The 19,442-nt window shown below is 49.5% G+C and overlaps 1 protein-coding gene across 1 annotated transcript; it reads left to right on the top strand.

Moving 5' to 3' along the window:
* The first annotated feature begins 968 nt into the window (after positions 1–968).
* LOC125983668 (neurexophilin-1) lies at positions 969–13,211 on the top strand. The gene is made up of 2 exons (XM_049745145.2): positions 969–1,970; positions 10,151–13,211. The coding sequence occupies exons 1-2, from the start codon at positions 1,926–1,928 to the stop codon at positions 10,916–10,918; spliced, it is 813 nt and encodes a 270-aa protein (XP_049601102.1). The 5' UTR covers positions 969–1,925; the 3' UTR covers positions 10,919–13,211.
* The last annotated feature ends 6,231 nt before the right edge of the window (positions 13,212–19,442 follow it).

Here is a 19,442-nt window from a genome sequence, read left to right as displayed (position 1 = left end):
GCCCACGTTCACCATCACGGCCGTCCGTCTGCCACTTCTCGTTGGCCTGCAGCTTCCCATTCAAAAGCAAATGAGCGTGTCCAATCGGATTAGGCGGGGAGCAAGAATCGTTTCAAGGGAGTCGACAAAACAAAACACGCCTTCCGCATTTTTTATTGCGTGGGACAAGATTACCGTGCGTGGATGATATCTGGGGACACCGGCGCGCCGCACCGTATGATTTCTTGCGAGCGAGCGAGCGGAAAAGCACGGGCGCTCGCTCCCGGGAGGGAGCCTGCGCAAAAGTGAGTTACGACCCGGCAATTACGGGCCAAAGTGAAAGTGTGTGTGGCGTTTTAGGATGCCTTTTATTAGGCTGCCGACAACGGTGGGCCGGGGAGCTCCCTCTCCCTTTATGGGGCTCAATGTTTTCCTCTCTCAAATAGCTCCCCCATTCCCCGGACTGGAATTATTCCCACACACGTACGCAAGGAGACCAAAGGGGGGGAAATGGAGATGATTGGCATCTCGCGCCTAATGATATCAGGGAGACAAATTTCAAGCCACTTCAGACCGACCGAGCTTTCAGCAGTAGCTCCAGATTATAAGCGCAATACTAGCGCAGCAGGATTTCTACCGAGAGTTTGGAGAATCTTCTCGGCTCCCGCAATGAGCAGGCAACAAAGGCTAAGACTCGCTCGCTGACGCCTCGCATCTCCCGGGGTGGCGTCTCTTGGTGTTTGCTAGGCTGAGCCAATTAACCTATAACCCGGCCTCGGTTAACCCTGAACTGCGGCGCCTGGTCCTCGGGCGCCAGAAGGTTATTTGCTCGAGGATAAAAAAGAGAAAAGGAAAAGAAAATATGACCCTGAGCGACCGTGTCACGGCCTCCCTCTTGGCCAGTACAAGAAGAAACAAAAGACCGTGTGAGGTTCTAATGAAGGCAGAATTGAGCCATGGACCCGCCGTTAATGAACTGCCTGCTGTCTTTGTTCGTCACAGACCTGCCGGGAGCTCATACAAGAACGGAACCTGACGGCACATGATGTCACCAAATGTCACAAATCCACTTACAAGCGCCCCCATTTTTCAACTTACAAGTCGTCGTTTGCTCTATTTGCAGGCAAACTGTTGGACGCATGCTATTGCTTCTGCGGGATCTACGATTGGGAGTTTGCCCATTTGATGAGCAGCCACTTCCGACCGAGCGCATTATAGGCGTCCCAATACTTATGGCCATATTTACAGTTGCTGGTATCTATCCCCATACTTCAAATTTCAGCTTCACTTTTCTCTTTTTTCTGTCCCAATAGTTTTGTGTCAACACCTCTGTCGTCTGGTGCATTGTAGGTGTCAGGCACATTTGACAACGGGCGGAGCGAGCGTCTTGCATTCCTAATGAACGTGAGAAAGTGGCTGGCCGAGAGAGAGAGAGAGAGAGAGAGAGACGGGGAAGGAAGGGGAAAAAGGAGGCGGCTTTAGGACAAGAGTGGTGGAAAAGCTGCGAGAAAGCCAGAGCGAGAGAGCGAGAGAGAGAGAGGTGTTAAAACGAGTGTGGGCTTCTCTCCAGCTCAGCTCAGCTCAGCTCAGCTCAGCACAGCAGCGCTCGCTCAGTCGGAGCCGGCCGGATGCTGCGTCTGGACCAATCGTCATCGCCACCATCAGCCTTCCCTCCCGGGGATGCGCGCCAGCCTGGAATGTTGTGCCATGGATGATAACGCCATGGAATTCCTCAGTCACAGGTAAAGAAGAAAAGAACGGCGAGCCCCGAAAAAAAACACATGACGGGACGGCGCGCCAGCCGGGACGGACCCCGCCGTGTGGGAGGCTCGTGAAGAAGAAGAAGAAGAAGGAGAAGGAGAAAAAGTAGACAAGCGGGAGTTGAGTTTTTTTGCTTTTCAATAATTAGGAAGGAAGACTTGTGGCTTTTCAAGCGTGGCGGAACAATGCGCGGCTTCATTCTGCTGCTCCTCAACGGAACCGCTTGTTTGGTAAGCAAGGCAAAGTCACACTGGGGGGGACGGGCGGGGGGGGGGGGGACGGGGACGTGGCTGCTTCAAATCGACTCAAAAGTTGACAAACACAATGTCAAAGTCAGCATGGAGATCCAAGACTGAAAGAAGTCGAGAAAAACGGGTGGGAAATGATCAAATGATGGCACATCCAACATGGCCGACTATCGGTGAGGACTATTTGCCTCACGTGGGGACTTTCAATTGTCCCCATGCTTGCATGACTCTTCTGGAAGTACTTTCACTTCCTACCACTATATAGATAGATAGATATTAAAAAAGAAAAGAGAAACAAGCCTATTGAGTAAAATGTCGAGAACAAGTACGTACATCTGTCGCAGTCAAAGATCCAGGTCGGAATCTCGGCACGCCTTTTGACCCTTCACGGCGAGCACGAAAGGTCCGCGTCGTCTCGACGTGACTGACCACTTGTTGTCCATGAATCAATTCATTGTGATTCTTTTTGACTTCAAAGTCATTTGGGGCAAAATAGAAAAAGAATAATGAATTTAAAAAAAGGAGCGAAATGGTCTCTTTTTGTCAACACGCTCACGGCTTACGAAGAAGGTTCAAGTCGAGTTCCCTTCATGCACTTCTGGCATGAATGCATGATCTTCGCCCTCATCAAATTGGTATTCAAAGAGCGCTGGCAAACATTCATTCGCCTGCGCTTTTATTCAGCGCTCCGTCCGTGTAATTGCTTGGTGAATGTTGCACTTTGAAGGCCGTCGTCATAGAAAGCGCGCTGTACATTTCGACCCGTTGTCACTCAAGGTGACCTTTACCTCAAATCCTCCACGAATAAAAGCAGCAAGCAACAAAGAAAGGCCCATTGACCGCCGTGATCAAAATTTAGGAGGAACTAGGAGTATCGGGTGTGACAGTTTCTACCAGCAGGGGGCGCCCATGATACTCATCGGCTCCAAGCTTGCAGTTAATGAATGATTCCACTTTGATGTTTTATGGCGAGCCATCAAGCTACGCCACTGCAGCCACACGCACGCTCTGGCCAACATTCTTCACAATTTAGAATGCCCCATCTGTTTAGAAGTGTCCTTTTGGAAGCTAGCAGACAAAATCTCGGGGCTGTCGGAAAATAGCCAAGATTTTTCCAATTTAGCATAGTCGCTTTAAAGCGCAGCAGATCTTCGGTGTCTTTTCAGACATAAATGCGCTTACGTCCGTTCGTGATGGATAAGCCAACAAAATTTCAAGTTGGGGTGATGAATTCAAAAAGAAAAAAAATAATAAGAATCATGACCTGAATTATTCCGTTTCTTGCGAGTTATCAAATGTTGTCCAAGCTTGCGAGGCCCAATGCTTCAAATTTTGGGAAATGACGAAAATGACTTTTTGGTGGGTCTACTCATGCATAGTCTCCCAAATGTTCAATCGCCGAGTGAAAGTGGCTTTTTCCAAATCCTTTATGAACCCAGTTGGTCCGTTTTTGTGCTTGATGGCATATTTCAAACTTAGCAGCCTTTTCGGGCGGGCGTGAAAAAAGTCTCTGGAATCCTCCAGAGGCTTTTTTTGTGGCTCTACTCATGGCAACCAATATTATTGATGCTATGTGGACCTAGCTGTGCAATTTTTGAGCTGTAATAACAAAATGCAGATTGTTTCAAATTGTGTGAGACAATTAAAAAATAGATGTCAAAAGTGCTTTTCCAACACCCCTCTTGCATCTCCAATTGGGCTCACTCACTCGCCTCGCCTTTCATGTGTGCTTGCACAAGAAAAGCAAAAAATAAATAAATAAATAAACTTGCCTTTAATGAGAAATCAGCTCTTTAGTCACACGAGGGAAGTTGAAAACATCCTCCTGCTCTTCTTGCTCGGAAGCCCGCGGGCTCAGCTGCCTCATTACGGAAAACCGAAGGGGGGGGGGGGGGGGACTAGGAAGAAAAAGAAGGAAGGAAGGCGTGAATAGTCAGTCAGGTAATAGTAAAACAAAAAAAAACATGGCAGACGACAACACACACACACACACACACGTTCATGTGATCATGAAATTAACACTCATTTCTTGTAGCCCTTTCTCCTTGTATGCGAGAGGAAATAAACATCAGCAGGGAATCATGGGTAATTCATTAGTTCCATGACACTGATGAATTATGGAGCAATTAATGAATTAAGTCCATTAAGGAAAAAAAGAGTCATTAAAAAGAGGAGCATTGAAATTTCAATCTTTTCTGTCGTAATGGCGTGCAATTCCCCCGAGAGAGAAAGGCTGACTCTCCGGGGACCTCCTGCAAACGCTTGCAAAATACACATTCGGCGGACGCTTCATTAGATACAGCTGCACCAAGATCCTATTGAGAAGTTCCATTGTGTAGGAACAACAAGATGTTCTTTGATACCATCGTCGAGATATTTATGGCACATTGTGCTTGATGTCAGTGCTAAATTTATCGCGGCATCATTTAGTTAATTAAATAATTGCTATTTTTTTTTAATTTGGTGTGTATTTATTTTTTTATTTCATTTCATTTTTATTTGATTGCAAATCATCATATTTGATTGGAAACGCATTGACACACACACACACACGCACACGTGAAATTGAATGTAGCACCTCCAGTTCCTTGAAATGGTCACAAAATGATTTCAATGCAAAGGCCCGAGCCATCCTTCATCAAGCATGTTAACTCACCTCAGTGTGGAAAATATTTCAATAAGCAAGTTTGTTGTGAAGGAAGCTCACGGAGAGACTACTTCTACTTTCTAGCCTTAATTAAAGCTGCTGCTTTGGAGCACAGTGGGAGTAAACAGAACAGTTTGTACCAGAACCAAAATGGCAATTTAATATGCTTGTTTGAGTCCATCGCAAATTGCAGCTAGAGTTATTTTTAATGAAACCATCATTTTAAACAAATTAATGGTGACTTTGAGGAATGACGCTGAGCTAAAAAAATATGTAGAAATAAATAAGCACATTGCCGTTGGCCAATCCGCATTCAATGATATTCCCGGAAATTGCGTGCGTGAAGAAAGCTCATATTTGAAGCTCGCGACTGTGAACCAGGCGGCAACCGCAACATTATGTACATACGCATGGCTTCTCATTGGATTGGATGGCCTGGAAGTACCAGTTGACTACTGCTGGATGGATGGACGGATGGATGGATGGACGGACGGACGGACAAATAATGGGCTCATGTTCAATTGCGTCATGAATCGTAATATCACCGCATGGAACCATCCTTAAGAGAGCCGTCCTTGGGGAAGCGAGAGCGAGCGAGAAAGCGATGAGCCCCTCGACGCATGGACAATGTATCCGTCCCATTCTTTCTGTACATACATTAGGAGCCTGAGCGGTGGCTGCGATGTGGGCCGCGGAAGACGGCTCAAATGGGCTTTTGAAAATAATTGTTGTCGCCGCCGCCGCTCCATATATCCTCAACTCCCCTCGCAGGAATCCCAGAGCACCTCTTAAAAGGCATCCATCCAACCAACCAACCAACCAAGCTCCGGCGCTTTAATTGGAAAGGCTCGCTTTGAGGCGCAGGCCCGATCGGCTCAGAAGACGAGCGGCTCGCTCTTTGGCCGTTAAACGGCGCAGCTGACAGCGCTCTACTTTCTGTCCAAACTCGGAGTGCGGGTAAAAGGTCGGGCGGGGTGTCCGAGCAGTCGGCTGCTGCTCCTTCTACTCTGGTGTGATTTGGTCAGCATCCGGTCGGCGCTGGTGCACGAGTGAGTCAGACGCTTTTAGCCTGCGGGCAGGACGGCTGGCTCTCTTAACAAAACGCCTGCTGCCTGCTGCCTGCGTGCATAGCTCAAAGGGATTCAAAAGCAACATGCCAAGATGAGCGCTGAGATTGAAGAATTGCTTGCGACGTTTTGCTAAGGTATACTTGACAAGTTAGCGAGCAAGAGCTAGTGTCATTTAAAGCTGCCCCCTATCAGGGGACCCTGTGATCCCCTCCCTAAGCGGTCGATATCTTATCATGCGGAAACGCCATAGCCTATTCAGAAGCGCTCGCCCGGCCGAGCATACAAAACAAAAGCGTCTTCAGGGACCGCACAAAGGCCGAACACGCTGGCTGAAGAGTTGAAAATGAAAAGGTGTCGAGTGTTAGCCGCCCAGAAAAGAAGTAAATGATTCATCTGGAGTCAAATGTTTCTGTGGAAATGACTTTTACCTGCACACAATGCAGAGGAATAATTAGTTGTAAGGGCAAAAGCCATTTTCAGACTTTTAATGCTAAAACACGGGAGAGCTCCCACGGTGAGCTTATTCGACGCACGGGAGAAAGGCGAGCGAATAAAGCGCTCGCTCGCTCGCTCGCTCGCTCGCTCGGGCCGACACTTAAGACATCTGAGCCGCGCCGCTCTTTAATTAAAAATTGATGTCGTATTAGAGATGAAGATTTGAGCGCGACGGAGATGACAAGCCAATGCTTATTCCACACCCCGGGACCGGGACCGGCTTTCTAGCGCTCATCAGGCGCACTGTCACTTCCATCACTTCATCTGCTGCTTTGATGGATGGATGGATGGAGCGAGAAGTGACATACAGCTTTCAAATGGTTAGCTCCACCCAAAAGAGGAGCAGATCTCCTTTTAACAACATACGCCGTACGGACATCGCATATATCAATAAATAACATAGTCTGGGTAAAGGCAAAATACATTTGAGCTTAAACGGGATAGCTCAAGACGTTTGCGGCAAAAAATGAGGCCTAACCAATGGTGCCTGTTACCTCCGCCAAGCATAAAACGAAGACGTATCCATTCATTTTCAGACGTGAGGATGTGTTGACATTGTCTCCTCTTCTGTCCCCGCGTCTCTTCCTCGGCAGCTAGCTCACTGCCGGTCGGGTCACGCGCCTTTGTGTTAGCGCTAGGCGCTAACGGCCGATCCCGACTATAAACGGGAGGGAGCCTTGGCTCTGGGCCAGTAAACACTGTCGGCGCATCCACGCTTGTGTTTAGACAGCAGAAGAAGCGTAAACAAAGCGCAAAGAAAGAGCAAAGCTGCCAGTGGACTGGAGTGGCTTTCAAACAGGCTGTATTGTAATTTGGAATTGCATTACACTTATGCTTAATAGGCAAATAATGTGATGATGATACAGGCTGTTTGACCGGTTGCCACTCGGGGCTTGTCAGCCCTCAACCTGCTTGAGCTGAAATGATGGCTCAGATCCCACTTAAACGTTTCTCCTCCCAATGCTATTTGATGCCGAGCGAGCGAGCGAGCGAGCGAGCGAGCGTGACCCCCGCGCGCCGCGGGAAGCGCCGTTAAAGCGCTGTCGCTGTCACGGTAACAGGCTGGTAATCGCCAGCCGGAGCCTGGCAGGCTTGGGGGAGATTGCGCTCCCCGCAGAGAGTATAGGGGCCCGGGGGCCGCCGATCACTCAGGCTGAATGACTCGCAATTACCGCCGGGGACGGACGGACGGACGGAGCCGTCGCCGCCTGCCTAGCTAGCTACCTCCGCGGCTAAGCGCACGTGACAAATGGCAGCCAAAAGACACCGCTCGCTATGCGTTTACTTTTGCGGAGACTTTGAAATTGGTGCAGTACCCACGCTGACGGATGATAGGTTGTTTTTTTCCCTCGGGGCGTGGCTAACTCTAATTTGGTGGTTCGTTTCCTCCTTGTCACAGATGTCACCAGAATGAATGTGAATAATTTTTGATAATGTTTGGTTTAGGTTAGAAATCAGACATGCTGCCCTGCCGTCCGCTCTCCACTGTTTGCATTCCAACAAGATGTTCTTTCCCGAAGCCATCCATCCTAGCCCATTTTGCTTACATAGCACAAGTAAAAGTTAGAAAGCGTGCTGCTGATGGTTAAATCTTACACCTCATATACTCGCGCGCTTAAATGCAAAGTGGCGACAAACTTGTAGCCGTGTGCATTCTTTCCGGAAGGATGTAAAGCATTAAAGTAATGCCCGTTGTAATATTCAACAATAAAAAAAAAACAGAGGAGGAGTCAGGCCGCAGCGGCGAGGCGACCTTTTTGAGATGATTCAGCGTTCCGCCGGGACGGAACACATGCAAATGAAACATAAAAAGACAAAAGCACACAAGGTGAATTCGACTGTACTTAAAGGGAAAACACAGCCTTTGAATCTGCATTTTATCATGTGATGCTTTTTTGCTCACATGGTTGACTCCAAATATAAATTGGGACCCTGCTCAGACAAGGCACTATCACATTTAGAACAGTGCGGTTCTCATTTCTTTTGATTGACAGGTAATAAGAGGACAGGCCGTGCCAGATAACAAACAGAAGAAGGAAAAAAAAAAAAAAAAAGAAGAAAAAGCGGTAGTCCTCTCATCTCGTACCAAAGGGCAAAACGGCGGGAATTCCTCGCTGTTGTTATGAGAGGAAATCCCGAGTTTTTTGGGCGAGACAGAAAATCGATAGCGGCCCGCCGTCCGCGGCGCGTCGGAACAAATCCTGCCGGCCGCCTCGGATGGGCGGAATGAAAACGAGTCGGAGTTAATCATCCCCGAGGAAGCCGCCGCTGTCAGGACAGTAGACGGAAGGGGAGCGGAGACGCATGCATAATGCATCAACGTCTCTGCGGGTTTACGCACACGCGGGCGCGCACACACACACACACTTTATATTTGCATCGCTTATCATCTAAGTGAGGATTGACAAAATGCAAACTACCCGCTAATCCAGAGTTGGGCAAAGCATGGCTTGTGCTTTAAGATGTTGATTAAAATGCATTGAGTTGATTTATTTAATATATCTATCAAATGATTTTTAGTGGAGCTCATCTCGTTATCTCTCCGCTTGTTTCCGCTCCCGGCACCTGCTCGGAGCGGCGACGCTTATCATTTAAGTGAAACGATGCGCACCTTGCTCCCAGAGGACCATTTTCCACGCACGCAAACGACCTGCTAATATAGATCATTACGGTGGCGGCGGCGGCGGCGGCATAATCCACCAATACTCCGCCAGGGGCGGAGATGTGTCCTCATCTCTCGGATAAGATGAAGGAAGCAGGATTATTTTCAACTGGTGTGTTTTTAAATCACCCTAGTCCAGAATACACTCACCGATTTCAAATACCGAGAGAATTCCAAAGTCAACACCGCTACTCTCAAGTCAAAAAATAGTTTCAACATGTCGCCTTGTTGTAAAAAGGCAGAAGCCGGAATAAAAGGTTGCAATTGTACGGCAGGCATCCCAGCCAGCCTCTACCGATCCGCGAAATGGCCATTAAGCCAGACCATCGGCGTCAGAGTCTTATCGCCAACGCCTGTCGTGTTTCTTTCCATCTTAAGATATGAAGCGTGCTATCTCGCTGTCAATTTCAGCCTGGACAATGATATGGGCTAGACTTGGCTAAGACTCGAAAGACATTTCCTTCCACTGATTCACTTGCCCGAGCCAACGTAGAGAAAGACTGAGCGTTGTGCTTGATTGCGCAAGCATCCGCCCTATTTCTTTGCACTTGTAACGCCTTTGGTCCTCTTTGGTCTCATGAAAGTTCCAAGCCAGGCCGCTAACAGGCTAACTCATCATTCCTGCAGGCAGGCTGGCAGGCAAACAAAGACGTGATAGGTCATGGACACTCTGAGGGCTCCAACACGGCAACATACCAGATCAGGAAAAAAGCCCAGCCAGCCGATCAATTTTATGAGCATTTTACAGCGCTGCCTCGGATGAAGATTTGTAAATGCGCCTGCGGAGCGGGCTCATCGACGTGTGAGAAACACCTTTGGAGAGCGTTTCTTAATAGCGCAGCTTTATTGTTTAACAGGATTACAGCCCACCCAGGCCGGCGTATATACGTATCGACCCGAGCGCCGGCAAAGACCGACCGCCGGGCTAACGGACCTTGAATTTGGGATTCTCTGTCCGAATCAATTGCGGGCTCCCCCGGGACGCGGCTGCTGCGCGGCTGCTCTGGGAATAACTTTTTTTTTTTTTTTTTCTCCCCACTTTCGCTCCCTCCCTCTTGCAGACAATCTAAACAAAGGAATTTAATAGCTGCTAAGTTGGTAGCATTTGGACACGTTCTACAGTATTGCATTGATCAAATGTCAGCGACGCCTCCACGCGAGGTGCGAACGGTAAATTAAATATTGATTCAATGGTTTCATTTGTTTCGGCGCCACGGTGGGACGTACGGGCGGCTGGGAAGGCGCTAGCTAACCGCGTTCCTCCCTCCCTCTCTCCGTTGTCCACCAGGTGGCCCTGAGTCAGGAGGACGACTCGTCGGGCCCCAAGAGCTCCTCGTCCAAGACGGTGGGCCTCCTGAGCGGCCAGGCCGGCGTGTCGCCGCTGAGCCGCTGGATGCTTCACGGCAGAGGGCGAGCGGCCAACGCCACCTCCTTGGAGCTGCCCTACCGCACGCCGGCCGCCTTCTCCAAGCAGGAGTTTTCCAAGCAGGAGTTCTGGGAGATGCTGGGCAGCGAGCCGGCGGCGAAGGGGGACGCCTCGGGCTCGCGGGTCAAGCGGCGGCCCATCGTCAAGACGGGCAAGTTCAAAAAGATGTTCGGCTGGGGGGACTTCTACTCCAACATCAAGACGGTGCGGCTCAACCTGCTGATCACGGGCAAGATCGTGGACCACGGCAACGGCACCTTTAGCGTCTACTTCCGCCACAACTCCACAGGCCAGGGCAACATCTCGGTCAGCTTGGTGCCGCCCGTCAAAGCGGTGGAGTTCGACCTGGAGCGCCAGAGCGTGGTCTACCCCAAGGACTCCAAGATCTTCAACTGCCGCGTGGACTACGAGAAGGTGGACCGCAGCAAGCGCACCTCGCTGTGCAACTACGACCCGTCCAAGACCTGCTTCCAGGAGCAGATCCAGAGCCACGTCTCCTGGATTTGCTCAAAGCCTTTTAAAGTCATCTGCATCTACATTTCCTTTTACAGCACGGACTACCGCCTGGTCCAGAAGGTTTGCCCGGACTACAACTACCACAACGAGATGCCCTACTTGCCGTCGGGCTAGGCGCGCGGGAGTGGCTGGATGGATGGATGGATGGATGGATGGATGGATGGATGGATGGATGGAGTGATGGATGGATGGATGGATGGATGGATGGATGGATGGATGGATGGATGGATGGATGGATGGATGGATGGATGGATGGATGGATGGATGGATGGATGGATGGATGGATGGATGGATGGCGGCGCCTTGCTTTTTCCATGCCACTGTGTAGCCTATCTGGACTCATAGATAGATCTATCTATATATACGTACACTAACTATATATATATATATATATATATATATATATATATATATATATATATATATATATATATAAGAGCCAAACAATAAACATATGCACAGAACGTGGCAACCGGGTGGGGAACGTCAACAAGTTCTTACCTCAACACTAGTCGGTCTCCATCGAGTCCAGTCAAAAAATGAAGGCCAAAATTGCCAGAGCACAGTCCATTTGTATCAGCCTGTGCCTTTGTCAAACAAGTAGGACATGGGATGCACACCCTCAACTGATGGCCACCGCTTCTCGCCGCCCTTCCGTCACCCAAACATGGACCAGCAAAAGTGGTGTGGTAGCAGAACCATTTGAGCGTTTACTTTCCTCCCATTGAATGTATAAGGAATGCAATTAGGCTCTTTATGAGTTCCGTTCCGACACAATTTCTACATTAGAAATTTGGGGACTTGTTTTTTTAATGTGTACTGTACCAAAACAAAACGGCACCATTTAGTGGGGGGGGAGGGAAGGCAGGCTCTTATAATTCAAGTAACAGAGCACGCGCCCGAGTCTTTTGTCCCTGTGTGTGTGCAGGGGGAAAAGAAAAAAAAAAGATTACATTTTGTTGCCGTCAGGATTTCTGATTTCACGCCTCGATAACTTTGACTGTTACCAGCGAGATTGCTGGTTCCTAACAAACACGCTCGCTCGCTCGCTCGCGCCGTTATCGGCCAGAAAACGAAAATATTATCATAATAATTGCGTCTAATTTAATCTCCCTTCGAACTAATTAAGCTTTCACCGAGGGGGCTCGGACGTATTCCTGGATGGCTGGCGGGACGTTACGTTGCGGGTCCAAGTTCAGCTGCGAGTTAAACACGCTTACGAAGATAAACGGCCGTCATAAACAACAGCAGAGGCCACGACGGAGCCGTGAATTAGCCTGGCTGCCATCTGCTAATCATTTGGACATCAAAATTGGAGCCATCCAATAATCACGACCAAATTCCTATTATGACATTCAATTCCCAGAAAAGGGCAGCCTGAAGTTATTGCTTGCTTTCTTCTTATTAGCCCATCTTTGTTGACAACGACACCTTTGTTTGCCTTACCGAGCTGAAGCCGAATCAGCAAGAAAAAAAGTATGCCGCATTGGCCGAGGAAGAACCTAATAAATTATGGTATATATCTGCTGACTGGAGCTTTTTTCCCCTTAAAAAAAAAAAAAACATACACAAAAAAAAGATTGTCCTTCGCAGAAGCTTAAAATGCCCCATTGCTGGCTTTGCAACATAAGATAGTGTAAAGCATTTGTAGAGCTCAGCGGTTAAAAAGGCTCTTTGGACTGGAATCAACTCTAATTAATTCATGAAGAATGTGATGGAAACTAGAGCTTGAATGAATGTTTTCCTCAGCCCCGTGACCTCCCTCCCGGTGCCTCCCGTCAGCGAACCCCGCCACTGTCCGACACCAAGCATCCGAGCCAGCTAATCTCCCCTGGTGAGTTTAGCGCCAAGAGCTCATCCTTTCCCACCTATCTATCTATCTATCTATCTATTCCGTCATGAAAGTGCACCCAACCTGTCCCGCGTTCAAAGTAAGACTGGATTGTGGCCTGGAAGAAAAAGCTGGCATCCCGTCCCACGCACGCACGTACGCACGCACGCACGCACGCACACACACTAGAGGAATGGCGGGTGGTAACCCCATCCATCTTTAGTCAGGCCCAGTAGCCAACTGCTGGGATTAGCAGCAATAGGCAGGCAGGCAGGAAGGCAGGCTCTGGACCTCCACGCTTGACCTTAGAGACTGCCACACTTCAGCAAATGGACAGCAACAGAAAGAAAATCTATAAACGCTCATACTATATGAAAGAAAAAAAAAAGAGATATATATAGTATATATAAATATAATGACTCCGATATGAATAAAGTGGTATTTAAATGTGGGCATTTTGGTTTTGTTTGTCACGTGGATGATCAAGTATAATGTGCAGATGATATGGCATTTACTGTGCTTTTTTCTTTTGTTTTTTTTCCAGAAAACATTCACATTAAAGTGTTGAAAACCTTCGTCACAAATGTGCTTCATTTGCGTAGTGTGAATGGCAGTGAGCTTTCATCAACGCCTCCTTCCCTTCCCTTCCCTTCCCTTCCCTTCCCTTCCCTTCCCTTCCCTTCCCTTCCCTTCCCTTCCCTTCCCTTCCCTTCCCTTCCCTTCCCTTCCCTTCCTTCCCTTCCCTTCCCTTCCCTTCCCTTCCCTTCCCTTCCCTTCCCTTCCCTTCCCTTCCCTTCCCTTCCCTTCCCTTCCCGTCTTCCACTTCTTATCCACTCTTGGCCAGTGCTAGTTCCCACTTGAAGGTTACTTTTTCACCATTGCGGGCCCGAGGCAGTGGTAGCGCCGCCCGCCCGCCCGCCCGCCCACATTCCTCTCTGTGCCGCCACTGATTATTTTCTCAATTGACTGCGCGCCAACCCTCCATCGCTCACGCCCAAATGCCCTTTTTTTCCCCACAGCGCACGACAGCTCCGACTTGGTCTCCAATTAGAAGGCTGCTCTGCATCTTTATGCTCCGCTTTCATCACGAGACGGGACGGGTCTTCCGTTCAGAAACATGGGAATGGCGGGGGGGGGGAGGGATCGGGACCACCGCAGCTGCCAGCCACGCCTTAATCGATCTCGTTTAAAGCGGAGGTGAATTTCTGTCTGGGATTTAATCAACAAGTAAATTGAATTCAATGTCAGTTAGGCCGTGGGAGGGGGGGGGGGCTCATCAGGAATGGTGTTTCCCGTATACAGCAGCTTGTCCAGGGAAGATGACAATCACAATCAGTCTATTTGAGGATCTTTTGTTTATTTACGATTCTGGAGTGCCTTTGGGGCAGGCAGCTTGCTTTTAGCCGGTTCAACGGCCTCACTCACGGCACCGCAGTACTTAATAAGCGTGCTCCCATTCATTCTTGGAACCGTACAAAGAGGAAAACCTTGAAGTCGAGGGAGGGAGGGAGGGAGGGAGGGCGGCCAGTGTTTTTCTGGGAAGATGCGACAGAAGGGACAACAACGCTGACTCATTGTTAGCTCCAGCAGCCTCCCGAATAACAAGATGACGCCGTTGCATCGTTCCCATGACGATATTTACCTTTTTCATCCAGTCGCTCTTAATTTTGAAATATCATCAAGGCGCGAGCGGCATCTGGACGCTCCCGCTTTGTATGAGACCCTTTGCTAACTTATGGCATGAAAGCAACTCAGAGAGACTTTTTCCTCACCTTTGCAAATTTTAATTCCGGGAATTAAATGAATACTGGAGGGCAGCAAAGCATATTGGAGAGCCAATTAATCCGCTATACATATCTCATCCCACAGGTCATAAAATTGGCTCCACCGCATAAGAAGGCTTTATTTCTTCTTCTTCTTTTTTTCTAAACCTTCAAATAAATACGCTTCGAGACTACAAATGTGCAACACGAAAAGCTACCTCACTGGCAATTTCTAGAACAATCTCAGCGACGTCACTCAATCTACTTGCAGCTCATGTCGGACACGCAATGGCAACGGCGCAGAAAGTGCTGATGGGCTTCTTGGTACCATCCAAATGCAATTTATTATCATTGCTCACCACCGCCGTCTGCGTGCGGCATTCTAATGCACTTCTTGGATATTCACACTCGTCCTCTTTACTACAGGCGAAAAGGTTTAAATGCAAATGTGCCACAGCAGCCGCGTACGGAATATACATTTGGCCGGACAAAAAGGAGGCCGGATAGGTAAATGAAGTGCTGGCGTGGCTCAGCATCTCAATGTGCCGTTTTACTCACTCACTCACTCACTCACTCACTCACTCACTCACTCACTCACTCACTCACTCACTCACTCACTCACTCACTCACTCACTCACTCACTCACTCACTCACTCACTCACTCACTCACTCACTCACTCACTCACTCACTCACTCACTCACTCACTCACTCACTCACTCACCAATGAGAGAGCCGTGTGGTTTTAGCCACGTCAGACTTCAACACACTAGTAAAAAATACAATTAGAAAATGTCAATTATGGTTCATTTGCCAAATTTGTCAAGAAAGCGCAAAGTACGATTGATATTATTTGACACAATCCGATGAAAGAGAAAACAAAAGGCAGCTCCATTTTGAGAAGCTTCAAAGCAGACTGACTGGCGGGCCGGGCCGGGCGCGCTCCCCCCGGGAGGACCGACGCCCTCGGGGTCGACGGGACGAGACGCCCGTCGCGCAAACTTGTCTGTCAAAAATGGCTTCTGCACACATTCCGAAGGCATTTTTTTTTTTTTTTTTTGTGGCAAATTCTCACAGAGCTCCTCGCGCCACTGCACCGCTTTGCCTCCCTCCCAAGGGGACGGACTGCGTGGCTGCCTGCCTGCCTGCCTGCCTGCCTGCCTGCCTGCCTGCCTTCCTGCCTGCCTGCCTGCCAGCCAGCCAGCCAGCCAGCCAGCCAGCCAGCCAGCCAGCCAGCCACCCCACCCGCATCAAGACACTTTTCTTCCAAAAACCCAAATCATTTGGATACAAGTGTCAAATTCCAAAGTGTTTCCGATTTTTGAGGACCAACTACCTTGGCAGAGGCAAGAACTAAGCGGGCTAAAAAAGGAACAAAAATGCCATGAAAGAAGAAGGGGAGCAGTATTCCCTCTTCCAGCAGCAATCTTTTGTTTTGCCACCATTAGCACTAGATCCAAACTTGTGCCGACTCAGCTTCACGCAAACGTATTAGTCTTCATTTGCTCCCTGGCTTCCTTGTCAAATTCCATCGTTTGTTTCCTCTCGGCTGGAGAGCGGCAAACAAGGAGGGAGCGAGGGAGGGAGGGAGCGAGCGAGCGAGAAGCTTAGTGTTGTCATTTTTCAATAAAACAAAGATCCCACTTAATGCTTGGCGGAGGCACCTGAGACTTGAACCCTGCTGGGCCAACCAACGGCACAAGCAACATATGGATCCATCTGGTCAAGTTGTGGATGGGAATGATGAATATTTGCTCTTTCATGGGAAACGGCATACTTCCTGTATTTGCTTTTTTTTTTTTTTGTGGGTTTACTCATGATCAACCTCTCCACCAGATTTCACGTTGCTATGGGATACCGGGACTGAATTTCAAAACAAAAATGAAGCTGGCCACCTACATTATTTTGTCTTACATGTCAGAAGTGCATTCATCTACTTGAGACAGATTTTTTTATTTGGGGGGTTGAAATCCATTGTCATTGAAAGGTCACGGTAAAGTGCGCTCTCGCAATTACCTTCCCATTTTTGTGTTTTTTTTTCTTACCGAACTGTATAGCGGCTCAAAGCCCGGCCGCTGTTTCGCTTTGACATGAAAAGAAAGTCTTTGCAACGATTATACGGCTCAGCACTGAAGTGCTTCTTTGTACTGTGCAGTGATAGCCAAAAGGAAAGCACGTCGCATACATTTGTAAATTGGAAGACTACAAAACACTGCTTTATTTTTGACATTTTGTCATAGGTAGAATATTACAAAATCAATTCATTGGACAGCATTTATGATTGGCTCTTTTGTTTATGAATCCCTAATGAACATCAACAATTGCCTTACCAATTCATTTTTTTATTTGTGCCATAGAAAATATTATGACAAACTTTCTTTCCATTTGATGGGTCCGGGTGGCAGTGAAAAGGGGGATAGATAATAGGCCGTCGGGGAGCAGATGCCGTTCGCCTTAGCGGGCCCGTAACTCACGGCCGACCTTCACCTTAATGATTCCGCCGCTCGTATTTTGCCTTTCAATGGTGCCATTGAGGCTTCTCGGGAGGGAGGGAGGGAGGGAGGGAGGGAGGCAACCCCTGACAAATGGGCTGTGATGGACTGCCGGTTGGTTCATTCACCGCCCGCCCGCCCGCCCGACCGACGTGCTTCTCCAAGGTACTTTCAATTTAGGGTCCGGCTTTGAAGACGCGACGGCAGCAAACAAGTCGGGCCATCGGAATAACGAGCAGGGTCAAGGCTCCGGATAAAAATGTCAATCCGCCCGCCCTCTCCATTCACTTTGCAACCTCAGCTATCGTCCTTGACTCCACTTGACCGGAGAATTGAGTGATTCCGAGGCTCCGCTTGAAAAGCTTCCCTCGCAAAACACGCCGGGCGGGCGTACAGCGTGGGCTTACCCATGCCGACTGTTTTAGCATTTGTCTCCTGCCCGCGGATTCCAGAAGGGCGCAAATCCGGCTAATCTCTTCTTCACATCTGTACAAGCCACCCCGAGCGGGGACATGATCCCAGGTCAGGGCCAAACTTTCTCACAGAGCGCACACGGAGCAGTGTGGTAGGTAGGAAGGAAGGGGCCATCAAGACGCTAGCTTGGAAGCTGAGCTATTCACCAGACACCTTCCACGTCTGTCTTTCCTTTTCACACAGAACTTTGGTGGGGAGTGTGAAACAGACACCGACACAGCTGTGATTGCACCTCTGAATATGGGAAATGCATTGTTGCCTTCAACAACCAGCCTCCACTCATTACAGCGCCCATTTCTTGTGGAGTTAAAGAGGAGAAAAAAAAAAAAACGCCTTTGACAGGCACCGTGAAAGGGGTTCAGACTTAAAGACACAAAGATGAAGATGCGGCAGGGAGTGGAGGAGGGAGGGGAGGGCTTGGGAGGGGGGCTGATGGCGGCGGCCGAGTGCAAAGGGGGCAGGGGAATGGATGTTTTATGAGGCCCTTAACATTTACTTCCCCTACGTTTCAATCCGCCGTGCCTATTAAGGGCGGCCGCTCCTCCCGTATGTCGGCCATCCATCAAAGACAAAGCGACGGCAACCGCCGCCACGGCGGCCGCCGCCGACGACATCTCGCTGCGATGGAGGGAGGGAGGGAGGGAGGGAGGGAGGGAGGGAGGGAGGGAGGGAGGGAGGGAAGGAGGGAGGGAGGGAAGGAGGGAGGGAGGGAGGGAAGGTCGGCCTTGGGGGAGGGCGGCTGTCGAGAGAAAGCGATCATCCGGGAAAAGACACAAAAGGCTGGAGGAGCCGAGCCGAGCCGAGCCGACCGAGGCAGCGCTTTGTTGCCTCGCCCGATGCGCCGACAAACTCCAAGACCAGAGTTTGGCCATGAAAAACAGACCAGCGCGTTTGGGTCAAGCTTGGGCCGGGCGCCGCTATGAATGATCAACTCTCCCGGCGACACGCCATTAATCTAAATCGAGCAAAGCCGCAGCTAAACGGCGGCCGACCGATGGCGTAATAGATTTTCTGCCCTCTGGCCGACCCGAGACGAAGTCCGCGACGTGCCAGCTAATCCGACACGGATCGAGGCGCGAGTGCGGACATTTGCGGCTACGTTAATGACTCGCGTGTAGGCGATGATGATCATCGCGGTCGCGAGCAGCTGCTCGGCGATGGCGCCCGCTCGCCGATGACCGTTTGTCTTCATTAACGCCGGGCGAGGAGAACCCTGGACCGCAAACGGCGCAGGTCAGCCAAGGAAACGAGCGGGCTTTGTTGTTTACAAGGAGAGAGGGCACAAGAGGAGGGGGGAACCAGACAGAGATGAACGGCGAGAGAATGCTTTGCAGCATCCGGCAACCTTGTCTTCTGCCGGCCACCCCACCCCACCCCACCCCACCCCCGCCCCAGCCCCCCTGTAGCAATTAATCATCTGATAGCGAGCTTACTCAAGCGACAAGCATCTTCCCCCACATCCTAATTAAGCCGGTCGGGAGAGGAAGACTAGAGGAGAAACAGCAACAACCAGACCAGACCAGGGAAGGAAGCATAGACCGACGGACGGACGGGAATCCCAATCTCCAGGCCGAAAAGTAAAAGTCGCTGCTAAGTGGCACTGAGGCCCATCCATCCATCGTCCATCCATCGTCCATCCATCGTCCATCCATCGTCCATCCATCGTCCATCCATCCATCCATCCATCCATCCATCCATCCATCCATCCATCCATCCATCCATCCATCCATCCATCCATCCATCCATCCATCCATCCATCCATCCATCCATCCATCCATCCATCCATCACTCCATCCATCCATCCTCCCAATCCATCCATCCACGCTTACGCTTGTTTCTCTCACAAGATATATAATGGTGTTTACGTGGGGATTACATGTTTGAACATAATCAAATCTTTTCCTAATCCCAATTAAACAGGAGCCACGTTACTACTTTTAATCCTGCTTGTCAAAGCCTTTTCCTATTTTGCGCTGCAGTGGAGTAAGCACGCCACGGCGACCGATAAAAAAGACATAAGAAAGGAGCAGAAGTGTTTTTTGTTGCAAGATGGCGAGCGGCCATTTTGCGGCCAGCTGCC

This window comes from Syngnathus scovelli, chromosome 16, assembly GCF_024217435.2.
Source record: "Syngnathus scovelli strain Florida chromosome 16, RoL_Ssco_1.2, whole genome shotgun sequence".
Lineage (NCBI taxonomy): Eukaryota > Metazoa > Chordata > Actinopteri > Syngnathiformes > Syngnathidae > Syngnathus > Syngnathus scovelli.
The sequence above is the reverse complement of the archived record's forward strand: the minus strand, read 5'-3'. Positions and strand labels throughout refer to the sequence as shown.

What these genes read in the sequence shown, in the direction of transcription:
- LOC125983668 (XM_049745145.2), top strand. Translation starts at nt 1,926, where the DNA reads ATGCGCGGCTTCATTCTGCTGCTCCTCAACGGAACCGCTTGTTTG. An exon ending in TCAACGGAACCGCTTGTTTG is followed by an intron (nt 1,971 to 10,150) that starts GTAAGCAAGGCA and finishes GTTGTCCACCAG; the next exon opens with GTGGCCCTGAGTCAGGAGGA.